Raw genomic sequence first — 23,194 nt, forward strand, 5'->3', positions numbered from 1 at the left:
ACACCTGAAGCGTGGTGCTGCATTAAGCTTTTTTTTTCTTTCAGAGTATATATATGCAGAACAATTTGTGTAGAATTAAAACACTTAAGCAATGTGTAAAACAAACCTCGAGAAATAAAAACACGACTACAATAAATGTAGACGGTTCTTCAAATCATTGACACTTTTTTTCACCTGAGAGCGCGGATCGTCTGCTACAGCTGTTGAACGCTGCAGACGTGGTCACACGCACACCACTCCCTCCCCCCGGCCCAAACACGCACGCACGCACGCACGCACGCACGCACGCACGCACGCAAATTGAAATAGAAAAGTTTGGAATAGCTTTACGGTATAGCGCCCCTGCAGTGCAAGCGCAGCGTTTGTTTTGTGCACGAGAGGGCTTGGGTGCTCGCTGGCGCTCAGATGCTTCAGTCTGGCCGTGCTACGTGGTGCAGGCCATCTTTGTCCTGCACCAGCTTGACCGGTCAATAGCACAGAACGAAGCGAAGTCTGCCAAGGCGTCCAGCCAGGAGCGAGCGTGCGCTGGGTAGCGTGCGCTGGGTAGCGTGCGTGTGGTCTGCCTTTGAGTTCCGCGCGGTTTGAGGCTGGTTGAGTGTTCAAAACTAGTCGAAATTAGCGAGACCCGACGGATACGACACCAATAAGCAGGGTGGCCAAAGTTTAGTTCCTACACGGGCGGCTTCGACCGAGCTTGAGTAAACAATGGTCGGCTTCTTCCGGGAGTATGTAATTACTATCGAAATTCGAAAGCAGATTTTGCCTTACTTAAGCCTGTTTATGAAACTATGTCAAAAAGCCTGTTTATGTTAGTGTGACACAGTAACAGCAGGAAGAAGCAACACTGATACAAACAGCCTTCTAGATTGATGTCAGATATTGGCGGCGTATGGGCTATATACTATAGTACGATATTCAGCGCCCGAAAAGAGTGAGCAGGAGGCTTCTGTTGAAAAGAGAGCTGGCGGAGGAGAAAAAAGGTGATTCGCATTCCGCTTGCGAGCTCCACGCGCCGCGCACGACTGCAAGATTTGGCTGAGATGTACACAGCAGCGTGTGCTTTTCGCAGACTGTGTTTTTTCACCAAGCCCGAGGGTTGGTTCAGGTACCCTTTAAAGAACGTCAGATGGTTAAAATTAATCCGGCGTGCCCAACTACGGCGTGTCTCATAATGACGTCGTCGTTTTGACACGTAAAAACCCAGAATTTAGTTGAATCTTTCTTTTTCTGTAGTCGATCCGGGGAAGCAAGGCGACCAGCCAATTATACCATGCGTTGGTTGTAATTGTTCTGCAACGAGAGCATATAGGAGAGGAATGTATGGCGCTGTGCGGTGCAGTTCTTACGAATAGTTCTAATAAATCCCTTACAGCGATAGGGTTGGATTTGCCTGATGGTACTGACTCATGCAAAACTCCCAGAAAATGCTTCAACGAAGAAACTAATGCATAATCCTTTCTCGCGTAAACGGGCAGGAAGAGCCAAGGAAGAGCTTCCTAGTTCGTTCAGAAACACCAGCGTCAAATCGTGCAAGGAAAGTTTGACGCAACGCACGTGAATATCGTTGCGCCTTGGATAATCGGATGATGTCCCCAGTAAATACGGCCTCAGAACAGGAATGGTACTGCTTCCGTACGCTTACCACAGTATGTGGTGATTCAGACATTTAAACGTCGTAATAACACGGTGCATACTGGTAGGCGTCGCGGGCGCATGCCACAGCGGTCACGATACAATAATTAAAAGCAACAGCATATGCCCATTCCATACATGGTGCGGATCGGTGACATGCGAATCAATTTGCAGATAGCTGGCCATCTAGCACCTTTTCGGGGTTCCACAGAGCGTTATCACATGGTGCCACAACATGTCCTTGTAGGGGGCGCGCGACGCTAACTTCTGTACGACCACAACGGCAAGGCGTTGGTGAAACGACGACGATGGAGAGGCCAGTGATTTGTTGTGCTCAGGCGAAGAGCTGTCACAATCTATTCCTTTACGCCCTGCTTCGATTCCAAAGGGCGCTCACTGGGTAAACTGGGCGACCCTGAAGCCGATGCAATGTTACAGAGCGTCTCACAGCGTCTCAAAGAACTGTAGGTGCCACGAGGAAAATACGAGGATAACTGGCACGTTGCTGCACGAGGGAAGGAAATCGTTACTGTGCAACGTGATTTACGTGCCGAACATCTAAAAGTGCTAGCTTGCACGTGGACAGGAGTTTGGTAACCTTGTAATTCTCATCCCACCGTCGGGCGTGTAACTTGTCTATGCTTACTGAAGATGCCCCAAGTGAGGGTAGACAAGGATCATCCACCTAACTACATACCACAATATGACTGGTCAGAAGCAAATAATGCTTCCCACTAAATTGCAGCAAACATCCGCTGTGAACATCGGAGTATCGGTTCCAGCTGGCGGTTACGGTGACTCGAGCGAGCGAATTAATCGCAGCGGGCTTGACGCTTCCGCTTTTTCCCCGTCATGCAGAAGTTTGCGCTGGTTTCGCTTAACTCTTTTACCACGTGGTGGCAGCTGCTTTATTGTTCTTTGGCCGCACGATTGGAGAAAGAACCGAGCATCTTGCAGACGGCACGTCGTGTAGACGCGGGCTGCCTGGCTCAAAGATGTCAAAAGACCAACTGCTGTACGAACTAAGGAGCCGTTCTCTCAGTTTTTCCCTCTCTTCTTCTCCATCTTCACAACAGTTGCTGCTGCTGTGCCTCCTTTCTTCGGACCTGCGTGGCGCGCGCTCAACAGCTGGCGCGCACGTTTCCGTGTTTGTGGTTTCCGTTCTCGTTTTCTCGACCAGGTGTACAGCATACGACGCGTCAAGCGTCGCCGGTGCCGACAGATCTCATTACCGTTTTCTCTCCAACTCTTGCCCAACAGCTGGTGATTTAAAGCTACCGCGTTGGCAGCACCATGCCGTGAACCTGTGTTACGCATCCGCCACAGTGTCCGCACACAGTGCGTGTCAATGAACCTCGAAAGGCCTCTGGTCTGTGCGCGCTCCTGCATTCGCCACATCACGGTGGTTGGTGACACTTTTGACTTGGGTCAGCGTGGGAGGACTGTTGGCCCGGTCCTATGCCGTCCCCGAAAACCATGTGGCAGGAAGCAAAGGGATGATTCAACTGGCGGTGATGGAAACGTGAGTGATCTCTACTCTCGCCTGCTTGTCAAAATTGTTGCTGCAAAATTTTGCAGACGAAGGGGCGAATTCTGGCCGCTGACTGTTTTTGTACCGAGTGGACAGACAATCAACCATAAGACTGTCTAATCAGTTTGTACAGTGAACGAGAACACAGAAAACAAAAGTTGAAATAAGAATTTACTTGAGGTGATAGGGAGCGAAGTTTCATATAAACTTAAAGATACATTGATACAGTTTATTCAAACATTTAGAGCTAAGGACTTCTTGGAAAAATGGCTAGAACGAACGTGCACTCTGTCAATGTAAACTAAGGGCAATGTCTGAATGGCGGTTTCTTGCAGGTTTTTTGGTCATGGAATGTGGTAGCGGTTGCTGTCAGGCAGGCACGATGGTAATACTCGTGAAAATATGGCCACCACTTATGTCGTGAAAAGTATGGAAAGTATCCCCATCATGCGTACGTTGGAAAGTATGGAAAGTACCAGTACCACTTATAAAAGTAGTCAGCGTTATAGTGAAAGACATGGCTTTTTGACGCCTTTCATAGGCTCCAGGCCGTATCACTGTTCGTACGAATCACAGTGAGCAGCGGAAGCGAAGCGGACCAGCGAGACAAGAAGCGAAGCAGTGTTGCTGAAGCGGAGGTATGTGTTAGTGTTATTGTTGACGATACTGCTGCAGGAGCAGTTAGCCTGGCAGGCTAGACCCACTGATGACCCGCCTGAGCATCGCTTGCCGTGCTATAAATACCGGTCGCCATCAGCCAATCACTTCCGTATGCTCGACACTTCCTCATTCGTGGTCTTACCGGGACACCAACACTTCTGCTCGTTCATGGGAAAATCCTATTCTTCTCATGCTGCTCAGGAGCCTCTTACTTTCGAAACATAAGCGCTTGCTGGTCCAAATGAAGTGCTCAGTTTCGCCCACTTTGTAGCACTCATAGCATGATGGAGTAGCAGCACGGCCTGCCGTTGGTACCCCTGCAGGAGCGTAGGCCAATGCCGTTGTTACCCTGCACACACTGCGCAGCGAACACTACGATGAGCCGCCAGAGGCAACTGGTCTTGGTTTGAATGTTCGACCATTCCCTGCTAAGTCAGGCCATCCGTTAGGAATTCAGTTGGTTTAAACCTCAGCCCTGCAGTATGGCGTTTGTCACAGGCAGATGACCGTATTGCAAACTGCGTATTTTAGCTTTGCTAACGTTTGCCACAGACTGTGCTTTGGTGTCGGACATTAAGGGTCCACAGTCACGGTCAGTACTGAGGTCAGAGAGAGAGAGAGAGAGAATAAGAGATGAACGTCAGAGAGGTTAACCAGCGTAATCGTCCGTTAGGCTACCCTGTACCGGGTGTAAGGGGAGAGGGTAGAAAAGATGAGGAGAAAAGAAGACATCAAAAGATTATGCCAGCACGTGGAAATCTGGCGGTCAGAATGTCCCACAAATGCGAGACTATATATATAAAATAACTGTAGAGGAAGTTACAACATAAACGAAGGAAAGAAACACGTGGCTGAAGAGTTTTATGAGCGACAAAGCAAAAGCATTCAACTCACCAGAATCCTCTGGTGATAAATGATGGTTGTCAACGTTGGCAAAGACAAGGCCAGCGTCACTGCCACCTCACCAACTCCACGAGATTACGTACGTTATATAGGAGCTGCTTACTGACCATACTAGGACGTTTCATGAATTAGCGTATTATTTAGCACATCAGTTTCCATTTCCAGGATGATGATGATAATGAAAAACTTTATTTATCCCTCTTTAAAGGTAAGGGGGCAATGGAATAGAGGGTGGGGTGAGGAACTACTTGAAGTAGGCCTCCTTTATCCTCTCAGCCCACTCCAGGATGGCCTCCTGAAGATCGGGCCTCGAGCTGCGCAAGGCAGCCTCCCACTGCTTCTCACTAGATATTAATTACTTGAGGAAAGGGGGAAGGGGGTGCTTAGGGCACCCCCACATGATGTGAGTCTGCTTTGGGAGAGACACAGAATTTACAAGATGGAGAAAGGTAAGGAAACAAGCCACCAAAGTTTTTATACCCGTGAAAGATAAGTATGTGAGGGTAAATAATGTCACTCCTATGCCGGCGATCTTGAGTCTTTTTTCGCGTCCTGTGCTAAACACTAGTGCTTCACGAATGGAGAAAACTGCGCAAAATAATAAGGGCAGCACTAACGGCAACTCTATAATACGCTGCGCAACATTACAAGAAGTGCGTTTATTTTGACAAAGGCAGAGAAGTCGGCCTGATCTACTGCATTCTAACTTGCGACTCTACCGATAACGTGGAACGAAAGCGAGACGTCCAGTCCTGCATGGTGGGGCATTTGTAGCATGGCTCCCACTAACAGCCCTTCTCTGGTGGAGTCAAGCAACCAGCATTAAGTTCTCATGTGATCGACGCAGCAGTTCATAATTATTACCCGCCGTGGTTGCTCAGTGGCTATGGTGTTAGGCTGCTGAGCACGAGGCCGTGGGATCGAATCCCGGCCACGCTGGCCGCATTTCGATGGTGGCGAAATGCGAAAACACCGGTGTACTTAGATTTAGGTGCACGTTAAAGAACCCCAGGTGGTCGAAATTTCCGGAGTCCCCCACTACGGCGTGCCTCATAATCAGAAAGTGGTTTTGGCGCGTAAAACCCCATAATTTAATTTTAGTTCATAATTATTAATGCATTCGCATTCTTAGGATACTTCACACAGTTTACAGCGGCTATGTATGTATGTATGTATGTATGTATGTATGTATGTATGTATGTATGTATGTATGTATGTATGTATGTATGTATGTATGTATGTATGTATGTATGTATGTATGTATGTATGTATGTATGTATGTATGTATGTATGTATGTATGTATGTATGTATGTATGTATGTATGTATGTATGTATGTATGTATGTATGTATGTATGTATGTATGTATGTATGTATGTATGTATGTATGTATGTATGTATGTATGTATGTATGTATGTATCCATTTTCCCATCTACCTGGGTCACTGGGTAGTCCGTGGTCTAGTGGTTAGCGCACCGGGCAGCTGTGATGGGGTAACAAGCTTCGAAACTAACTGTCGGATCAACTTAGGCCACTGAGCAAATGTCACGGTGTAGATACATGCCTCTCTTCAACGAAGCTTTTTCACGCCGACATGCTGCACTGTGGATGCGGCACTGGGTAAGCCTAGCGCCGCATCTACAGTGAAACAGTGCACTGCTGTTCGAAGAAACTCTTTGACGCTGAATTGGAACACTCGGTATGTGCCACTCGGTCTGGGCTGGTCTTCAATGAACCACTTTGATGCCAAATTACATCACTGGGTGTGTGCCAGTAGGTGTGTGACTCTCTTCAGTGAGCGTCTTTGACGGCAACATAGGTAACTAGGTATGGGCCTCTTAGAATGTGCCGCTCTACAATGACGAAAGTTATCCCTTTAATTTCTTCGATGCTGAGCGGAATCGAGCCCACGTCGCACAGGTTCCTCAAGGACAGCAAGCCGTCGCGTTAGCAGGCTGTGCCACAAATGCACTGGGTTGGTGGAGCTTTTCAATGAACGCCCGTTACGCCAACGGTTCAGCAAGCTGCGCCATGAATGCACTGTGTATGTACCGCTGCCCAATGAGCTTCTTGCCAACTCTGATCACTAAGTATGTGCCACTGAGTGTGCAGTAAGCGAGGGAACAATTCTCAGCGTTCGCAGGTTACCAGTGCACCACGGTTCTCGTCTCGCAGCCCATGCGCGGACTTCTCGGCAGCGCCACTAGATGGTGCAGCGTGCCAAATAAGAAGCGCGAGAGAGGAGCCAGGTTGCCGCATGACACTTTTCTCCGCCTGCGACGCACCGTGCATTTCGGAGGCCACGCGCAGGATTTGCGGCGGCACCGCTAGATGGCGCCAAGTGCCCTTAGGGAAGCGCGAAAGAGGAGTCCCGCGGCTGAACACGTCTCAGACATACCTCGTTTCGACGGTGGCAATACCTTGTGCGGCTATATTGATTCAATGCTAACGCATATAGCGTCGAAATTCATCGTAAGATAAAGATGATCCGGAACGATATATATCGGATTTTCTGAGCCGAAACCGGTGTTCCATTTTAGTTGGTTTTCCAGATCTGTGTCACTTTGATATGACAGAGAAGCGCGCCTACGGGAATTGTGTCAGCCTTAACCGGTGCAGCTGATCTTTCCGTCAGCGCAGCGCTGGTTGCGTTGGGCTGGTATTTTAGGTTGTTTAATTAGAACACGACTATGGCTATTTTGCCGCGAACTTCATATCTGCGTTGAAAATTAAAAACAAAACAGAAACAAAACAAAGAGCATAGTTATCGCGCAATAAGAGCGCCACACCACTTTGGTTTCTTGAAAACTTTGCTTTGGACCCATAGGAGGGCACTACACAAGTGGGGGGCAATCATCAGTAATAAACAAAGGTCATTTATACAATAAAAATTATCATCAGAACAAAAAAAATTACATGAAAATGAGAAAAAGTAACATACGCAGTTAAGACAACACAACTAGGGCCATGACACAGCAGTATCACGCAAGAAAATTTACGCTGCGTGAAAGGAACATCATCTGGCAGGGTGTGTTTGAATGCATAGATGCTTAGACAATGCTTCGCAGAAAGGAGCAAGGTTACGTTCATTCACTATTGAATTTGACACTTTTCTTTCATTTATGAATGGCAATTGAAAAAAATAATTCGTAAAAGCATTAGTCGAACCATGTAATCGTATGCTTAAATAATTATTTAGACGACGCGATAGAAGCTCGATGTGGTGGAAGAAGTAGTTTCACGTAGGCCCGAGAAATTGTAAAACAGCTTATGAAAAAGGCAAAGACGTGAAATTTTGTGACGTGATGCTAATGTGGAAAGTCCAATGGCTCTTTTTATATCATTTACGCTGGAGTGACAGCCGTGCTTAGAAACAATAAAGCCAGTCGCCTTATCTTGAACTGCTTATAATGAATCGGTGAAGTAATTTTGGTGAGGGTTCCATACTGAAGCGGCATAATCTAGTTTAGTACGTACAAAGGTTTCACATGCAAATTTACAAACGAAGGCCGGCGAGACATGGAGGGATCGTCTGATAAATCCGAGCGATTTAGAAGCGTCAGTTACAAGCTGTAATATATGGTTAGAGCTGTTCAGTGTACTTGTAATGATAACGCCAAGGTACTTGTGGGATTTTGCCTGTTCAAGATTAACTGAGTTTAAAGTATAGCAGTGGGCGACGTTAGTGCAGTCTAATAAGTTTTTTGCTTCACAGTGGTTGGAAGTTTTCACAGATATGAGACAGACAATGAACTTTTACTGAGCCCTTAGTAAAGGTTGGTGCGCGCTGGCACCAGATGGAATGGAACCTTCTTCTCAAGTCCCATATGCGTCCAGCAGTTCCTGACCCCTAGCCGCCAGTGCGAGCTGGGTCGGTAGGTCGGGTCTGGACAACACGGTCTCCCATCGCTCGGGGGGGTTGGGGCTGGGGAGGGTGGTGGTAGGGATGGTGGGGGGTTCCTGAGCTTAGTGCACTCTGCAAGGATGTGTGCTAGACAGCCTTCCGATCGTCTGCAAAACGGGCATGAAGTGTCATGCTCTGCTGGGAACATCTTGTGCAAGAGCATGGGATGCGCTAGCGACCCTGCTTGCGCGCGTCGCACGATCGTTTGCTGCCTTGGGCTTAGTTGCGGAGGCGGACGGGGAAGCCTGCATGCCACCTCTGTACCTTTGGGTGATATCTTCGTTATTTGTCACGGTAGCTCTGGCTCGTACTCGGCCCGGATTGACAGTTCTCGGGCATAGTAGTCGGCGAGTGCGTTGCCTTCCACTTGCGAGTGAGCCGGGACCCACACGGAACTCAACGGCCCGTCCCGGTGATTTGCGTTTTGTGATGATTGCTTGTGCCGCGGGAGAGATGTTATCCTTGCGGTAGCTTGCGTAGGAGGTCTTGGAGTCTTCGACCATGGTCCTCACTCCCGGTTGTGCGAGTGCGAGGGCCACGGCCACTTCTGCTTCGGCTGTATTCGTCGTGTGTATCGACGCGCCTGTGACCAGTTTCTCGATGGTGGTGACGACCGCCGTTGCTCTAGTGCCGTGCTTGGGAAGCGAGGCGTACGCGTAGAGAACCTCGGGGTCCTCTTCCAGCTGTCGAGCCAGTGCCTTGGGCCTTGACCCGCGCAGAGCGTCTCTCGTCGTTCCGCCACGGCTGCATGTTCCGGGGGTGGGGCTTGGTCTTAATAATGTCTCTCCACGTTGTGGGAAGCGGCTCCGTTGTCGGCTGCTGCTCAATTTGCCATCCTATCTTGCGTAGGACGGCCCGACCGTGCTCTGTCCGGCCCAGCCTTACTCTCTGGTGGGATATGTGTGCTTCCACTAGCTCTTCACCGTGTTGTGGGCACCCATGTCCTGCAGCTTCTGTGTTCAAGAGTAGACTGAGATGCCCATGCCGAGTTTTACTGCTTTCCTTATCGTCGTGTTCAGCGTCTCGCGGTTCACCTTCGTAAGCTGGAGGTCCGGAGCGGAGTACGTTATGCGTGACACGACGAATGCCTGCACCAGGCGCAGTGCGTCTTTTTCTTTGATTCCTCTGTTCCGGTTGGTGACTCTTCGGATCATGCTCAGGACCTGCTCTGATGTGGTCTTGATTTTGTTGACGGCTGCGTGCGCCTTGCCGTCGCTGCGCGACAGCAGGCCCAGTATCCGGATCTGCTGCAATGGCTTGATCTCCGTGCCGTCGATGGTGATAATTATGTTCGGCGGTCGGGCTCTTTCTTTAGTCTTCCGGGATGTACCATGAGCAGCTCCGATTTCTGCGGAGCGCAGCTCAGGCCGCAGGTCGTGGCATACTCGTGGACGGTCGTTGCCGCTCTCTGCAGGGCTTCCTCCGCCCAGGCATCGGTCCCCGCGCGGTTCGTCCACACCGTTATATCGTCGGCATAGAATGCATGGCCGACGCCTTCAATCTGATTGAGTAGTTTGGGCACCGGCAGGAGGGCCAGGTTGAAAAGCAGAGGCGACAGGACCGGCCCCTGTGGGGTACCCCTGTCTCCGAGCTCCACAGGCTCGGACTGTTCCTTTCCTATCCGGATAGTCGCCGTTATATTGGTGAGAAAATCTTTAACATAGCCGTAGGTCTTGCGGTCACACCCCGTCTTGCACAGGTTCTCGAGCACGCTGGCATGGGAAACGTTGTCGAAGGCCCCCTTGAGGTCCAAAGCCAGTATACCCCGGGGCGCGTGCCTCGTTGCTCTCTTAATCACGAGTTCGTGTAATTGGATCAGGACGTCTTGTGTGCTATCCATACATGGTCGCCGGCATCTGACACGTCTCGTCCAGGTGTGTTTGAAGTCTTCTAAGAACCATGCGTTCCATGACCTTGCCCACACAGGACGTGAGCGAGATCGGGCGCATGTTCTCGATCGTCAGAGGTTTGCCGGGTTTCGGTATGAACCGCAGCTCGGCCTGTTTCCATTCTGCGGGTAACTTCGAGCTTTCCCAGGTTCTGTTGATGTGACCCAGGAGCCCGCGTGCTGCCGCATCACTCATGTTGTTGAGCAGCTTGTATGTAATGGCACCCGTTCCGGGTGCGCTCGTCTTATTGCTTTCGTCAATGGCTGTTAATAACTCCGTGATGATGAACGATTCATCCAATGCCGGATTTTCCGGTCCCCCGTACTCCTCCGGTATCGGAAATCGCTCTTTCTCCGTCTTGAGGTAGATCGCCTTGAGGTCTTAATTGAGCCTTTGGCCGTTGCCATCGTAAGCGTTCAGAACTTTGGTGCGCTTGCGGTTGGTTGCGGTCTTGCTGCTCAACGGGTCGATCAGGTTTCTGAGCAGGCACCAGGTATGAAATATGATATGAACTGATATGAATAGATACGAAATACAAAAGGAAGTCCCACAGTCAAAGACTGTATTGCGATCTCTGGTCAAGGTTAGGTGGCGAGAGGAAGCGCTATATGGCAGCAAAACAAACCAATATTGTAACGCGGCGAGGAGATGAGTAATCGTTATGTCAACTTAAGTTCCTACTCACGTCGGAGCCTATACTGCGTCATTTTGACCCTTCTTCACCCACCGAAGTCCACACTGGCGCCAGTGGGATGAGCTCAGAGCAGTGCTCGTAGACAGAAACAGCGACGCAGAATGCGTTGTTGCTTATGTAATTCTCAGCAATTCTGAACAAAACTACATTGTCTTTGAGCAAGGATGCCTCTCGGCTGTTTTTGTTGTGTAGAAATTTCGCTGCTGCATTTACGGTCGCCCATTCAAGATCATCACCGACTACCGTTCTTTACTCTGGCTTAAGTCTTCGAATTGGCGTGCTATGTGCCTTGCATGGTGATGCGACATCCGGTCGTCTGAGATTCGCCCGCGCGCTGCAGCCGGTCCAGGAGCGCTTTTACTGGCCACAGATGCGTCGCACAACAAAGCAATGCGCGGTCAGCCGCAGTCAATGTCAACGCCACAAGCGACCTTCAAACGCTACATCAGGCTTTCTCCACCCACTGATTCCTCCGCATACACCCTTTGAACAAGTTTGAATCAACCTCCTGGACCCATCGAACAACAATTAGGCCATCGGTCATCGTCTGTGTTTACCACCTTACTCGGCAGAAACGCAGAAACAGCATCCATAACTTCATCCACCGTCTCGTGTCCCGTCACGAATTTTGGCCGGAATCCGTGCTGGTTACTAAAAAAGAAATAATTACTGTCAGAATGTTGTGCGACGTGTGAACAAATCGTATGCTCCAAGAGCTTACATGTGATAAAGGTTAATTAGATTCGGTGATAATCTGTAGGGTCTACGAGGTTACGAGACTTGAATACTGATAGAAACTTTCATATTTTCAATTCACTGAGAGAACTGTTTGGAATTGACTGCAAAAAACCATTTGCAGGTAGCCGTTGGTTATTAGCGTTGTGCCTTTAATTATCTTGGCGGTAATATTATCTGGTCCAGCAGCACTTGAAATTTTAAGGTTATAAATTAGTTTAGCTGTGCCGTCGGCAGTCATACTGATGAGAGGCATCTGGGAGTAGTTTGGGATGGGAAAAAAAGCATCAGGAAGGATTTCACACGTGAAGAATGCTGAGAAGTTTGAATTCATAAACTCGAGCGAATACTAGAAGGAATTATGCAGAAATCCTCTAGGTGAAGTAACTTTCACGAGAGGGAAAATTTTATCGCTAACTTTGCAGTACAGTTGAAGCTATAGGTAATACAGAGGAACTCCTTATACAAATTTGTCAGAAGGGAGCTTTACACTCATCAGAAAATTGAGTGTCAGAATGTCAGAGTGTCAGTGTCATCAGAATATTGAGTGTCCCGGCGCTTCTACGAATTCGTCGACTAATTCGGCTTCGCTTAGAAATTTTCCAGCTTCCTGGTTCACCCAGATGGTAGAACAACCGCCTCGGGAATGCTTTCGTACCGGGCTTGACCCCCCGGATCAGGAAGAGTATTCTTCAATTGCAAAGCATTCCTTCCGACAAATGTGTATATGGATTTCCCTTGTAACATTGTGCTATCGTGTTGACGACACATTTTCGTTCAAAGTCATCCTAGAATGACCTGAACTTTGTGTTTGCCAGAGAAGAAGCTGAAGTCCTTCGCTCCTGTGTGTATGCTGAGCTGACGCAAAATACCCGTGCTAGTATCTCTGGTAAATGTCAGCCGAAGGGGAACAGTGCATTGTTTTTAAAAGTAATACGGATTACGTTGCCTGCGACCGAAAGTCTATTTAAGGCTATTTAGGGGAATTCCTTTGAACCGAATACGCTCCAACGCCGCTCGGGAATGAAAAAAAAGAAACGAAGAGGAAAGAAATCCGTGCTCGCCATCCATATATGTTTGAATTGTAAATATTGTAAAGGAGCTTCACCGCACAGCCGAACGATATACATGACGATGACAGGGGTAGCCCGTATATTTTGACAAGGGCTGTCTGTATGAGCAGCCATGTGCGTGTTTTGTGGCCTCCGCTTCGCCGATGCCTTTCTTTTTTGTGCAATTTGCGTTTTTTTTTCTTTTTTTGAGGTGAGCCAACTATGGACCAACATCGCTTCCTGCTGGCCTGACGTTTGTCACCGGCCATTCACGAACAGCGATGAGCGTGTATGTGTCGTGTCCCCGTATTGCCTCTTATGCTCGCCGAAAAAAACATGCGTTTGCGCGTGCTCGCTCTTTTCTTTTTCCTCTCTTCGTGTGCTAGAGCTCAATATAGTTCACGGGTTGCTTCGAGCGGGGAGTCGCGAACGCTTGTCGTTTTGCTTATGAAATGAGCTACTGGCGGCGTATTTGCTTCCAGATGATGCGTAGAACTTCAAATATCAAGTGCTTTCGCTATGTTCCACGGTTATATTCAACGACGAAAGCTAAAGGAAAGGTATTCACGCTATTATAAATTGATTATATTTCCGGTGAACGTGTTTCACCGGCGAATCTCTGTTCTTTATTACTTAGAATAGGACCTCTAAATGTTATTACGAAGTGGGCAGAAAGTCATTGTAACTTAAGAAAGGTACTTTTGGAACAGTTCATTTTTTGACGTAATACTTCTGCGGAAACCTGCAAGGTGGAGAGCAGCAGTTAATAAAAAGAAAATGAGAAATCCGCACATTCGTAGCCATTGCTGAGACGGAAGCCTATACGGGTTCATCGAAAAAGAAACCTCACAGTTGGAGAAAAATTCACCCTGGCCCGGGACTCGAACCCGAGATCATAGCTTTTCCGGGCAGCTGCTCTATCATCTGAGCTAACCAGGCGGCTGGCTGGTGACAGGGTGAAGCCCGAACATATCAACAACTCTTAACCAACAATAATGGATTGCTTTTGTCCACCGTGCGGGTTTGCGCAGAACTATTACGTCAAACTCTTGCCTTTGCTTCGGGTTGCGATAGCTATCCTCGTGCGCTATAACTTCAGCGCGAATACAAAGCTCTATACAATGCTACAGCTGTCCCCGAGCCAATGCAGCAGGAGAAGACGTCTCGAGCCCGGTTTCCGTGCCTCCTGGTATCTTTGCAATATACAGCCCAACGACATCTCTCAAAGGGAGCACCAAACAGAATGTGTTTCGGGAAGTCCATTTTGTTATGTCGTCTACGGCGGCCCGGGCGGCGGCGGAAGCAACGCCGTACAGCAACGAGGATCGAGCCGCAGGCCGTAAGCCGACCACATGGAAGGAAGGGCAAATGAACAGTCGAAGAACCCCTCGTAGAATCCCCATTGTCTTGCGTTCCCAATACGTCCTCTCTTGGTGCCAGTCCAGTGGAACGGCACACGGCTTCTATGTGCCCCCATATTACAAAGGTGAAACAAACTGCATCTCGAGCTGGACAGAACGGTGAATTTTCGAGGCAATACGTGGACCCGCCGCGGTAGCAGGTGGTTGATGGTCGGGTGGGACGGGCGCCATCTTTGCTCCTACTGCTTTCCAGCTGGGGATGCCGCTCGCGCCATCGACCGCCGTCTTGTTCTTCTAGTCGGTGGTGGTCCCCGATTGAATTCGCCTGCGCAGTTGTAAATCGCCCCAAGTGCTGACCACTGTGCTCCCCCTTCCTCCCTGATGATTCACTGAATGTTGTTACGAAGTGTCGCGCCAGCACCCTTAGCGTCTCCTAGTACACGTCCGTGGCCTCCGCCATCGATGAATGTTTGGTCTTCCCCGCCTGCGTCTGGGCAGCTTGGAGCTTGAAATATCTATCAGGCCCTCAATCCCCAAGGCGGTCAGAAGAATTCACCTTTCGAAACCAGAATTGGTGTCTCCGGACGCTTTAAAGTAGGCTTGGAAAGCGCGACGCCACTTTGCCCACATTTAGGGGGGGGGGGGAGGGGGGACCTGGCGTGTGCAAAAAAAGCGGTGGCGTGATTACAGAAAGCACGGTTGTAGCTCGAATAGGGTCGTCGTCTGAGTAGGAATACCGTGGAGCTCTGAGTTAAGACCTCGGCGGTATGTCCTAGACCTTGGTAGTCGAAGCGGATTGTGCCTATGCAGCGTATAAGTCCACATAATCATTGATGAAATGCGTTGTAGCGTCTAGCGTCCGTGGTCCGAAACAATAGTATACAAACGACACGGCCGGGTATCAGCAGCAGTGTCTCAGCACAGAAAGTATAACTGCGGTACGTGGACGTATGGGCGCGTCGCGGCAGTAGCGTTCAAAGTAGGGTTAGCGCCCGGGTAGAGTCTGAGTCGTTCTAAGTCCGAAGATGAGGTCGCAGAAAGCAGGGACGCGTTTCCGTAGTAGAATCTGAAGTCTGTAGTGTAAGTGGTCGCAGTAGTATGTAACAGGGGGCTCCTCATAGTCAGTCTGGACAGCAACATGGACACGTCGCAGCAGCAGTAGTAGAAGTAGAACAGGGATGTGTCTCAGCAGCAGGAGTACCTGGCATCCATTGTAGACACATAATCCGGAGCAGCAGTATCGTAGCAGTGGTAAAGTTCGGAAGCAGTGGCCGCAGCAGTAGAAGTTCTTTTTTTACCTCGTCGCCAATTGATATGCCGTCGACCGTGGCCAGGGCGGCGGCACCACCGTACAACAAGGAGGATCGCGCCAGAGGGCGTCGGCTGACGGCATGGAATAAAGGACAAGTGAACAGTCGAATAACTTCTTGTACAATACCATGGCACCACACCAGAGGAGGTGTTCTGTAAGAGTCCACCTAGTGGACATGTCCATTTTGTCTGCTGTTGAAGTTCTGATTGGCTGGGCTGGGCTGCGCGTCCGCACTTCAGTAGAACTTCAGCATCGTCAGAACTTGAGTAGCAGACGAAATGGACATGTCCACTAGATGGGCTCTTACGGAATACCTCCTCAGGTTACGCCAACGCGTTTCGTCACTGCCGCACTTCGGCGTCCCACTGGGTGGATGCATGGACGATATCACATTTTTGTTATCGTAAACGCAACCAGCAGCGCGCGGCGTTTGTGGGTTGCGCGTCTAAACGGTCCGACGCACAGTGCGCAATAAAGGAGCCATACGAGAACGTTTCGTGGGAACGAGGTGGTCACGCCGGATCGGTTATGATCGTAAACTCACGCCGCAGTGGCCTGCCGGTCACATACGGCAGCAGGTGTCTCCACGAGCAAGGCGCGAAGCCTTCGCTATATCCCCGCTCACGGCGCATATCCGTATGTCGTCCTGAAAGTCTCCTCGACCCCACGCAACTGGTCAGCTGCGTAGGTAAGTATACGCAACGCCTTACGTTTCATACCAGTGTCAACTCTAACTGCTCTTGACCTTTTCTTTCCTGCTCAGGGTTATTCAAGTTTGAAACAGTAAAGTGGCTGTCTGGGAAATGTTGAACATGCCATGCAATGGAAACGCTGGTCTATATTTGAAGTAAAGTGAAATAAATGAGACTTCTTAGTAGTGTAGCGATATTGCGAGTAAACAAAACCTAATGGTGGTAACTTTATGTAAAATTTGATAAGGTAATTTTATTGTAGTGTAGTGTGTGCATTTTCCGCCTCCTCTCCCCTCTCCCAATGAAAAAAATAGCTCCCTAAGTTACGCTACCAAAAAAAGGTATAATGGTCGTAATTCATACAGGATGCTGAAATTTACTGTCGTGAAACTACACTGATTATTAGCAGTACGCGCGTTCATAATAGCATACTATACGAAGAACTTGGTCTTCTATTTCTTATTAAATACGGGATTTTTCTGTAGGGTATGTTGTAAAGGTAATTTGAATTGACAATACAATGTGCATAGCAGCTTGAACTCCAGCCAATGTTTGCAGTAAAAAAATTCGTATTGCACCTCTGATAGAATGTTCGGACAAAAATAATTTTGGTATGCCTGAAATTGGATAGTAGTAGTAGATAGATAGATAGGATGTAGATAGGTTGTAGATAGCTAGTAGTTTCAATGACGAAACATCGCTGCGGTTCTCATTTACGCCGCGCAATCCTCAGCATACTTTAGAAGGGCAACGTAAGGTAATAAGCAGGGCTCCTATTAGCAAGCGTTATCTGTACGCGAGAGTATGTACCTATCGTGGTGCCGAAGATGATATTAGCGAAGGCAGTCAGCTAATGGCAGAAAGCTCCCACGAGTGATAAGCATGCCGAAATCAGTACCCGAATATCTTGCCGCAGACGACGCTGGTGACGACGATAAGACATCTCTAGTTTGTTCCTTTTTGAGCGAGTTAAGCGTCATTATTAAAGTGAATTGAGCGCAAAAAAAAACTAAAGCGAGCAGACACGCACAAGAAAGACAAGGACGAGCACTATCACTACAGCAACTTGGTCCATTCCCCATAGTAGGTTGTGGTGTCATTACTCTGAGGACTTTCATACTTGCCATCTTTCGTATTCTTCCCCGCACTTTGAAGAGAAATCAATCATTTTTTATAGGCATACAAGTATATAGGAGGTCATTCAACGCATGTACTTATATTAGGTCGTCGAGTATCAATTAAAATGGAAGCCTCTATATGCGCCACAGCCAGCTATTTAGCGTTGACAGAATGGCATGGCTGTCTTTAGGTGGATTGCCACTTTTTTCTTTCATAAATTTTCCATCTTGAGCATTTTCGCAGAACTGACAATAAAGTGCGCGAGTGAAATGAATTGCCCTATGAAGTTATCACAGCAATGCTATTTCTATTTGGGAATTTATTGTTTATTATTGAGCTGTTTATTAGCTTGCTGTAGATAACACTGTTTACTTTTGATAGGCCAGTGTGACTGTCTTTCTCCATTCATGGTTTGTGATATCCTAACTTTGCGTGTAATATCATGATACATACTGTATTGTACAGGTACATTGTCTCCTCCACCCCTGCTTTAATGCCCACCATTGGGCACTGCAATTAAGAAAATAAACAAACAAATAAATAAATAAATAAATAAATAAATAAATAAATAAATAAATAAATAAATAAATAAATAAATAAAAACTGATTTGCCTCAATAATCGGAGTTTCACCCGACATGGTGACTCAGTGGCGATGACCTACTGCTGCTGAGCCCGAGGCTGCAGGAAATCGGTTCCGGGATGCAAAACTTATTCCAGGATTCCGTGGGGATGGAATGGAAGAACGGTCGTGTACTCAAGTTCAGTTGCACACCCCCATACGATTGAAGTTAACCCGGAGGCTTCCTCTACTACGTCATTCATACGGCCGCTGAGTTGTCTCGGGGTGCTAGCCTCGTGCATTTCGTGCTAGCCTCGTGCATCTTCGGGCATTTCATACCAACAGAATAAAGATACTGTGCCATCGAGTCATCGCTATGCGTGCGCTCGAGTGGCACATATTTTTTTTTTATATGGCTGGCCCCGCCTTTGGGTTTATCAATATTTCATTATCATACTCTTGCGCATGCGTTCCATTTGCTACTTGTGTCATCTTTTGTACTTTATGGTGACAAAAAATTGCCAGTGAGAGATTCATTGAATTTAATTATGAGGTTTTGCGTGCCAAAACCACTTTCTGATTATGAGGCACGCCGTAGTGGAGGACTCCGGAAATTTTGACCACCTGGTGTTCTTTAACGTGCACCTAAATCTAAGTACACGGGTGTTTTCGCATTTCGCCCCTATCGAAATGCGGCCGCCGTGGCCGGGATTCGATCCCGCGACCTCGTGCTCAGCAGCCCAACACCATAGCCACTGAGCAACCACGGCGGGTGCCAGTGAGAGATCGGAAAATACGCTGAGCAACACCCCTTCAACTCGTTCAGCAAAAATTGGCTCCGCGTCCGTCATTTTGAGGCGAATGGCGACATAATACGATTAGAAATATTTCATAGGATGGGGAATGGTGTGTTTCATGTGCTATGATGATCATTTTGATCGTTATGATGATGAAAGTAATGAGACAGAAACAAAGCTGGCATATGAAAAAGTGAAGATAGTTAATTAAAGAGCTCGACGGGCTGTCCTTTATTGTTCTGTACATATATACTCAGTCGCAAAGTTGTCTAACTTGCTGCTGGCTGCATGTTAGACAGCTGCCATCCAGCAGCAAGTAGTCTATTCGGGCGCTTACCCAGAGGCCCATGTTGTCTGCTTGACAAGACAGTAACCAGCACAAACCTGGTGGCCCAAGCTAGTAGACATTTTGGGTAAATGGGTGGAAGTGGTTATAGGCATACCGCAATGTGGGCAAAGTTACCGAAGAACGCTAATCAGATGAAAACTGACTTCGTTCAACACACTTTGGTTCACAGAACGCTTGGACCTGAGACAGAATGCAAACAGCCAGAATCACGCTCGGCGTGCTACTGTTTCTTGAGCGATACACAGCCGCAAGTTGTTCTCCGAGGCAACCGGCCGAAGGCACCGTGCAAGACGAAGACCGAGCAAAAGCATATCTCGGTGAGGTCGACGCCATTTTGAACGACATTTGCTACAACGATAACGTTGCCGAATGGAACTACGAGACGGACATCAACGACGAGAACGACAAGAAAAGAGTGAGTGCGCAGATGTGAAGAAAAGCGGGGGCGAGGGAATAAAGAAAATTTTGAGTCACATTTCACTTTTCGGGAGAAAGGATAATTAATTGAGAAAACGCAGAGAGGTCATGGCCTGAGGTAATAGTCCTCTAGCCTGCTACTGCGGTCGAAGGGAAAGGGAAGAGGAGAAAAAAAGAAGGGAATGAGAAATGATGCTGAGGATAGACAGCGTAGATATGATGATATGCACGTTTTTGTCCGAAGGGCCTGTTCAGAGGCTTGAATCTAGGAGCACGAGGGTTGCATTGGGGGCTTGTTGGTAACGCACCTTGAATAGGTATTTCTGTAGTGCAAGATAGGACAAAATAAGGCAGACAAGGACACACAGGGCACTGTGTGTGTCTTCTCTTTTTTTCCTGTCTTCTAATCGCACAATGGCAATAGCTATTGAAGAAGTTGAATCTAGGCCTGCGTTTATCAAAAATTTTAAGAGAGCGTCAATGGCTCGTTTCGCTGACATTATGTCCGGTCAGGGACTCAGTGATTCGTTTTCGCTCGACGAGCTGTCGTTAATTCACGCCAACGAAGAGGTCAACGCCTGGCGTCCACCGTCATATTTGGGAGAGGCAACAAGCTTATGTCCTTCTGTATCAGGTCTGTGTTCGACTGTCTCAATGCACGTATCATAAAATTTCTCAAGAATATTAAAAGAAGACTGCATCCACATAAGTGAGTACAAAGCATTGAGATGTTTTGAGACGTAGAACAGCATTGACGTAAAAAAATAAACTGACCTATTATTTTTAATGATTTTAAAACATGTAATGCTGTTTAGCTGAATACGAAGTTACATGTCAATTAACTTGAGCTATAGTGCAGAGAACATTGCAGAAGAGAGGCATAATTGAAACGTCAAGGCATTCTGGGCTGTCATTAGAATTTAAAATAAACTGCGCACGACCATGGGCGTGCAGAGGATCAGTCAGCTAAATAGTAATGTCAGGCTGAAACTAACGGCTATTACTATTTACCACAAAGAAAAGGAGCAATATATAACTATAGAACACAGCACACGAACCTTAGTGATGCAAACATGATGAATTGCAGGCGGGCCCTACCAAGCATAGATAGTAATAATAACCTGCACTAAAACCGAGCAATTATTCGTTAAGCCACACGGTAAATTGCTAACATCCACCTAACGAAAAACCAGCTGCGCCATCTCGCTCAGCAGCCTTTCCGAAAAGCAACAGTGTGTTTCATGCGAGGCAGGCTCGTTCATGCAAATATTGGTTGCATGATGAACAGGTTCTTTAGCTGGTGTATATTAGTGGGCTGACCAATACGTACACTCGCCACTACGTGGATTATGCTGGCTCCGACAAACGCAGCTTGTCCCCGTGTTCAACCACAATCGAATGTTTAGCGCGCAACGAATGTACAACATACCGGACTAAGATTAGAATGACATGAACTGTTATCTCCATAAGTACATTCTACCATTTCCAACGTAGGGGCTGGAACTTGTAGCATAACAAAGAAATTTTAGACGCAAATGGCGTCGCGATGAACGGCGACACGGAAAATGACAAGCGTAATCAAAACAGATAGGAAGACAGTAATATTCAGTAGAGCGCAAACAGGCATAGCTGATATGCTGACTGGGATTTAAGAGGAGGCTTTTGCTAGAGGCAAACTCACATGGCACCTATTGAAATAGATGTAAAATACAGAAGTACTTTGCCAATACGACCCTTAGACTGATGGGGATGAAATTTGTTGCCTTTTAGATAGGAAGTTAGATTATAGTGACATTAAGAAGCAAAATTGTTTTTAGGCCATTAATATCTTTCAACAAAAATCCCCCAAAAGTTCGTATGTTTCGAAAAACTGAAGCACAAATGCGTACCTTCGCAACAGAAAAGCTATCGCAGTTCTGCGAACTGCATCCGTTAGAGCACCGAAAGGGAAGAAATTTCGTAAATTAATTCAAAACTTGCTTGATATCCTTATATTGTTTACGAAGGTTTTGCGAAATGTCCTTCTCGAAACTGGCGGTACAGTTCAAAGCTGTGTATGGACTATGTATCGGTATATTGTTAGAAGTTCCATTAGATTGATAAACAATTACTGTAAGCAGTTCATTTTGATGTTTTGCATTTCGATCTATTTATTTATTTATTTATTTTTAAGGATTAAGGACTATCATTAATAATAGTTACATATTGAGTAGTTTTGCGCTTCCCCCATTTTAAACTTTTATTCCATTTGACAAGAGCACCAAAAGTGGCCATTGAAAATCCTATACCGTTAAGCTTTCGACAGTACGTGGATCGTTATTTGATTCTTTTGAGATGACGTTTGGAACCATATCATTCATCATCATGATATGTGTTCAATATTACAATTAGGATTTACCGTATCGTTAAAGATCAAGATATGGTGAATTAAGGGGTCGTCTCCCTAAAGGCGTGCATGAAACTTTTGCTAAAAATGTTCGACCTCTCTCTAGCCTCCCAGCGGACTAATTTAATCATTTTTTTCTCGTCTACTGCAACAAAGTGGACTGGTAATACGGCCAGTTACCTTGTACATCTTCAAGGGGCAACGAAAGACGAGGAAGACAGAAGACTTTTGTCTTTTGTCTTCGTCGCCTTGCGCTGCGCCTTCAAGATGTTCAACCAGCACCAACTGGCCCAAATCTCGATTCGTCTGCAGTTATGTTGTGCCGCAAACGGTGGCTGAGTCTGCCTTTCTGCTAGAATTCACTGAATATGACATTCGTTATATCATATTCAACTTTAAACAGTGCAAATTAGTGGGATTAGACAGCTTGTCTGCGGACGTTATTCGGAGAAACTTTGAAGCCCGGAAGAGTGTTCTTTTAGCACTCACAAACGACAGTGTAGCAACACAAATCGTGCCACCTCGACTCCAGAAAACTCTTGTAGTTCCCCTTTTCAAAAGCGCACAGGTTCATACTGTCAGAAGCTGTAGACCTATTTCAATACTTTCCTGCATTACTCTGATACTTGAAAAGCATATTTTTCATGTAATGCGACGCTTCATTGATGCAGATAGCCTTCTATCGCCCAACCAATATGTATTTACCTCCGGGCGCGGCAGTAAGTTGGCGTTAGATGAACTAACTGATTTCCTCTGCTCTAGAAAACAACGAATTTGCTTGCGCATTATTGTTGGACGTATTACAAGCTTTTTATTCTGTGAACCATGATGTTTTACTTTGTAAACTTCAGATCTATGGATTCTGAGGGCCTTTTCTATATTTCGTTAAGAATTATTTGTATGGTCGAACTGAAGTTGTACTAATCGAAAATATTAAAAGTATGCCCACACAGTCGTCCAGTGGGGTTTCTCAAGGATCGATTTTACAATCCCTTTTATTTAATATATATGTTCCTGATTTCACTCAACCTATTTTTCATTCCCGAGTTTTGCAGCAAGCTGGTGACACGGTTCTAGTATCTCGTCATGCCAATTTTGATCAAGCCGTGACCGAATTACAAACTGACGCTGTAAATGTCATGAGTTGCTACTGTGACAGCTTAATTTCTGTCAATTAAAGTAACACTAAACTCGTACGTT

General features: G+C 47.1%; 2 protein-coding genes and 1 pseudogene across 2 annotated transcripts in view; 2 read left to right on the plus strand and 1 right to left on the minus strand.

Annotated features, from left to right (window-relative positions):
• The first annotated feature begins 3,014 nt into the window (after positions 1-3,014).
• Positions 3,015-23,194, plus strand: part of LOC135911444 (angiotensin-converting enzyme-like) — a 194,891-nt gene continuing 174,711 nt past the window's right edge. The window contains exon 1 of the mRNA XM_070536892.1: positions 3,015-3,154. The gene's annotated coding sequence lies outside the window, so the exon portion shown is untranslated. The remainder of the gene's footprint in view (positions 3,155-23,194) is intronic.
• Positions 9,590-10,714, minus strand: LOC139059519 (uncharacterized). Its single transcript, XM_070537941.1, has 3 exons — positions 10,473-10,714; positions 10,090-10,342; positions 9,590-9,946 (listed from the first exon to the last, which is right to left on the minus strand). The coding sequence occupies exons 1-3, from the start codon at positions 10,712-10,714 to the stop codon at positions 9,590-9,592; spliced, it is 852 nt and encodes a 283-aa protein (XP_070394042.1).
• LOC135911448 (angiotensin-converting enzyme-like) overlaps positions 16,230-23,194 on the plus strand; it is a 60,973-nt pseudogene continuing 54,008 nt past the window's right edge.

The sequence above is a fragment of the Dermacentor albipictus genome, chromosome 4 (genome assembly GCF_038994185.2).
Source record: "Dermacentor albipictus isolate Rhodes 1998 colony chromosome 4, USDA_Dalb.pri_finalv2, whole genome shotgun sequence".
Taxonomy (NCBI): Eukaryota; Metazoa; Arthropoda; class Arachnida; order Ixodida; family Ixodidae; genus Dermacentor; species Dermacentor albipictus.

Coding starts and splice junctions, on each gene's coding strand:
- LOC139059519 (XM_070537941.1), bottom strand. CDS start 10,714: ATGAGTGATGCGGCAGCACGCGGGCTCCTGGGTCACATCAACAGAACC. Junction 10,343..10,472: donor TGTCAGATGCCGGCGACCAT/GTATGGATAGCA, acceptor TTCCCATGCCAG/CGTGCTCGAGAACCTGTGCA. Junction 9,947..10,089: donor TCTATGCCGACGATATAACG/GTGTGGACGAAC, acceptor ACATCCCGGAAG/ACTAAAGAAAGAGCCCGACC.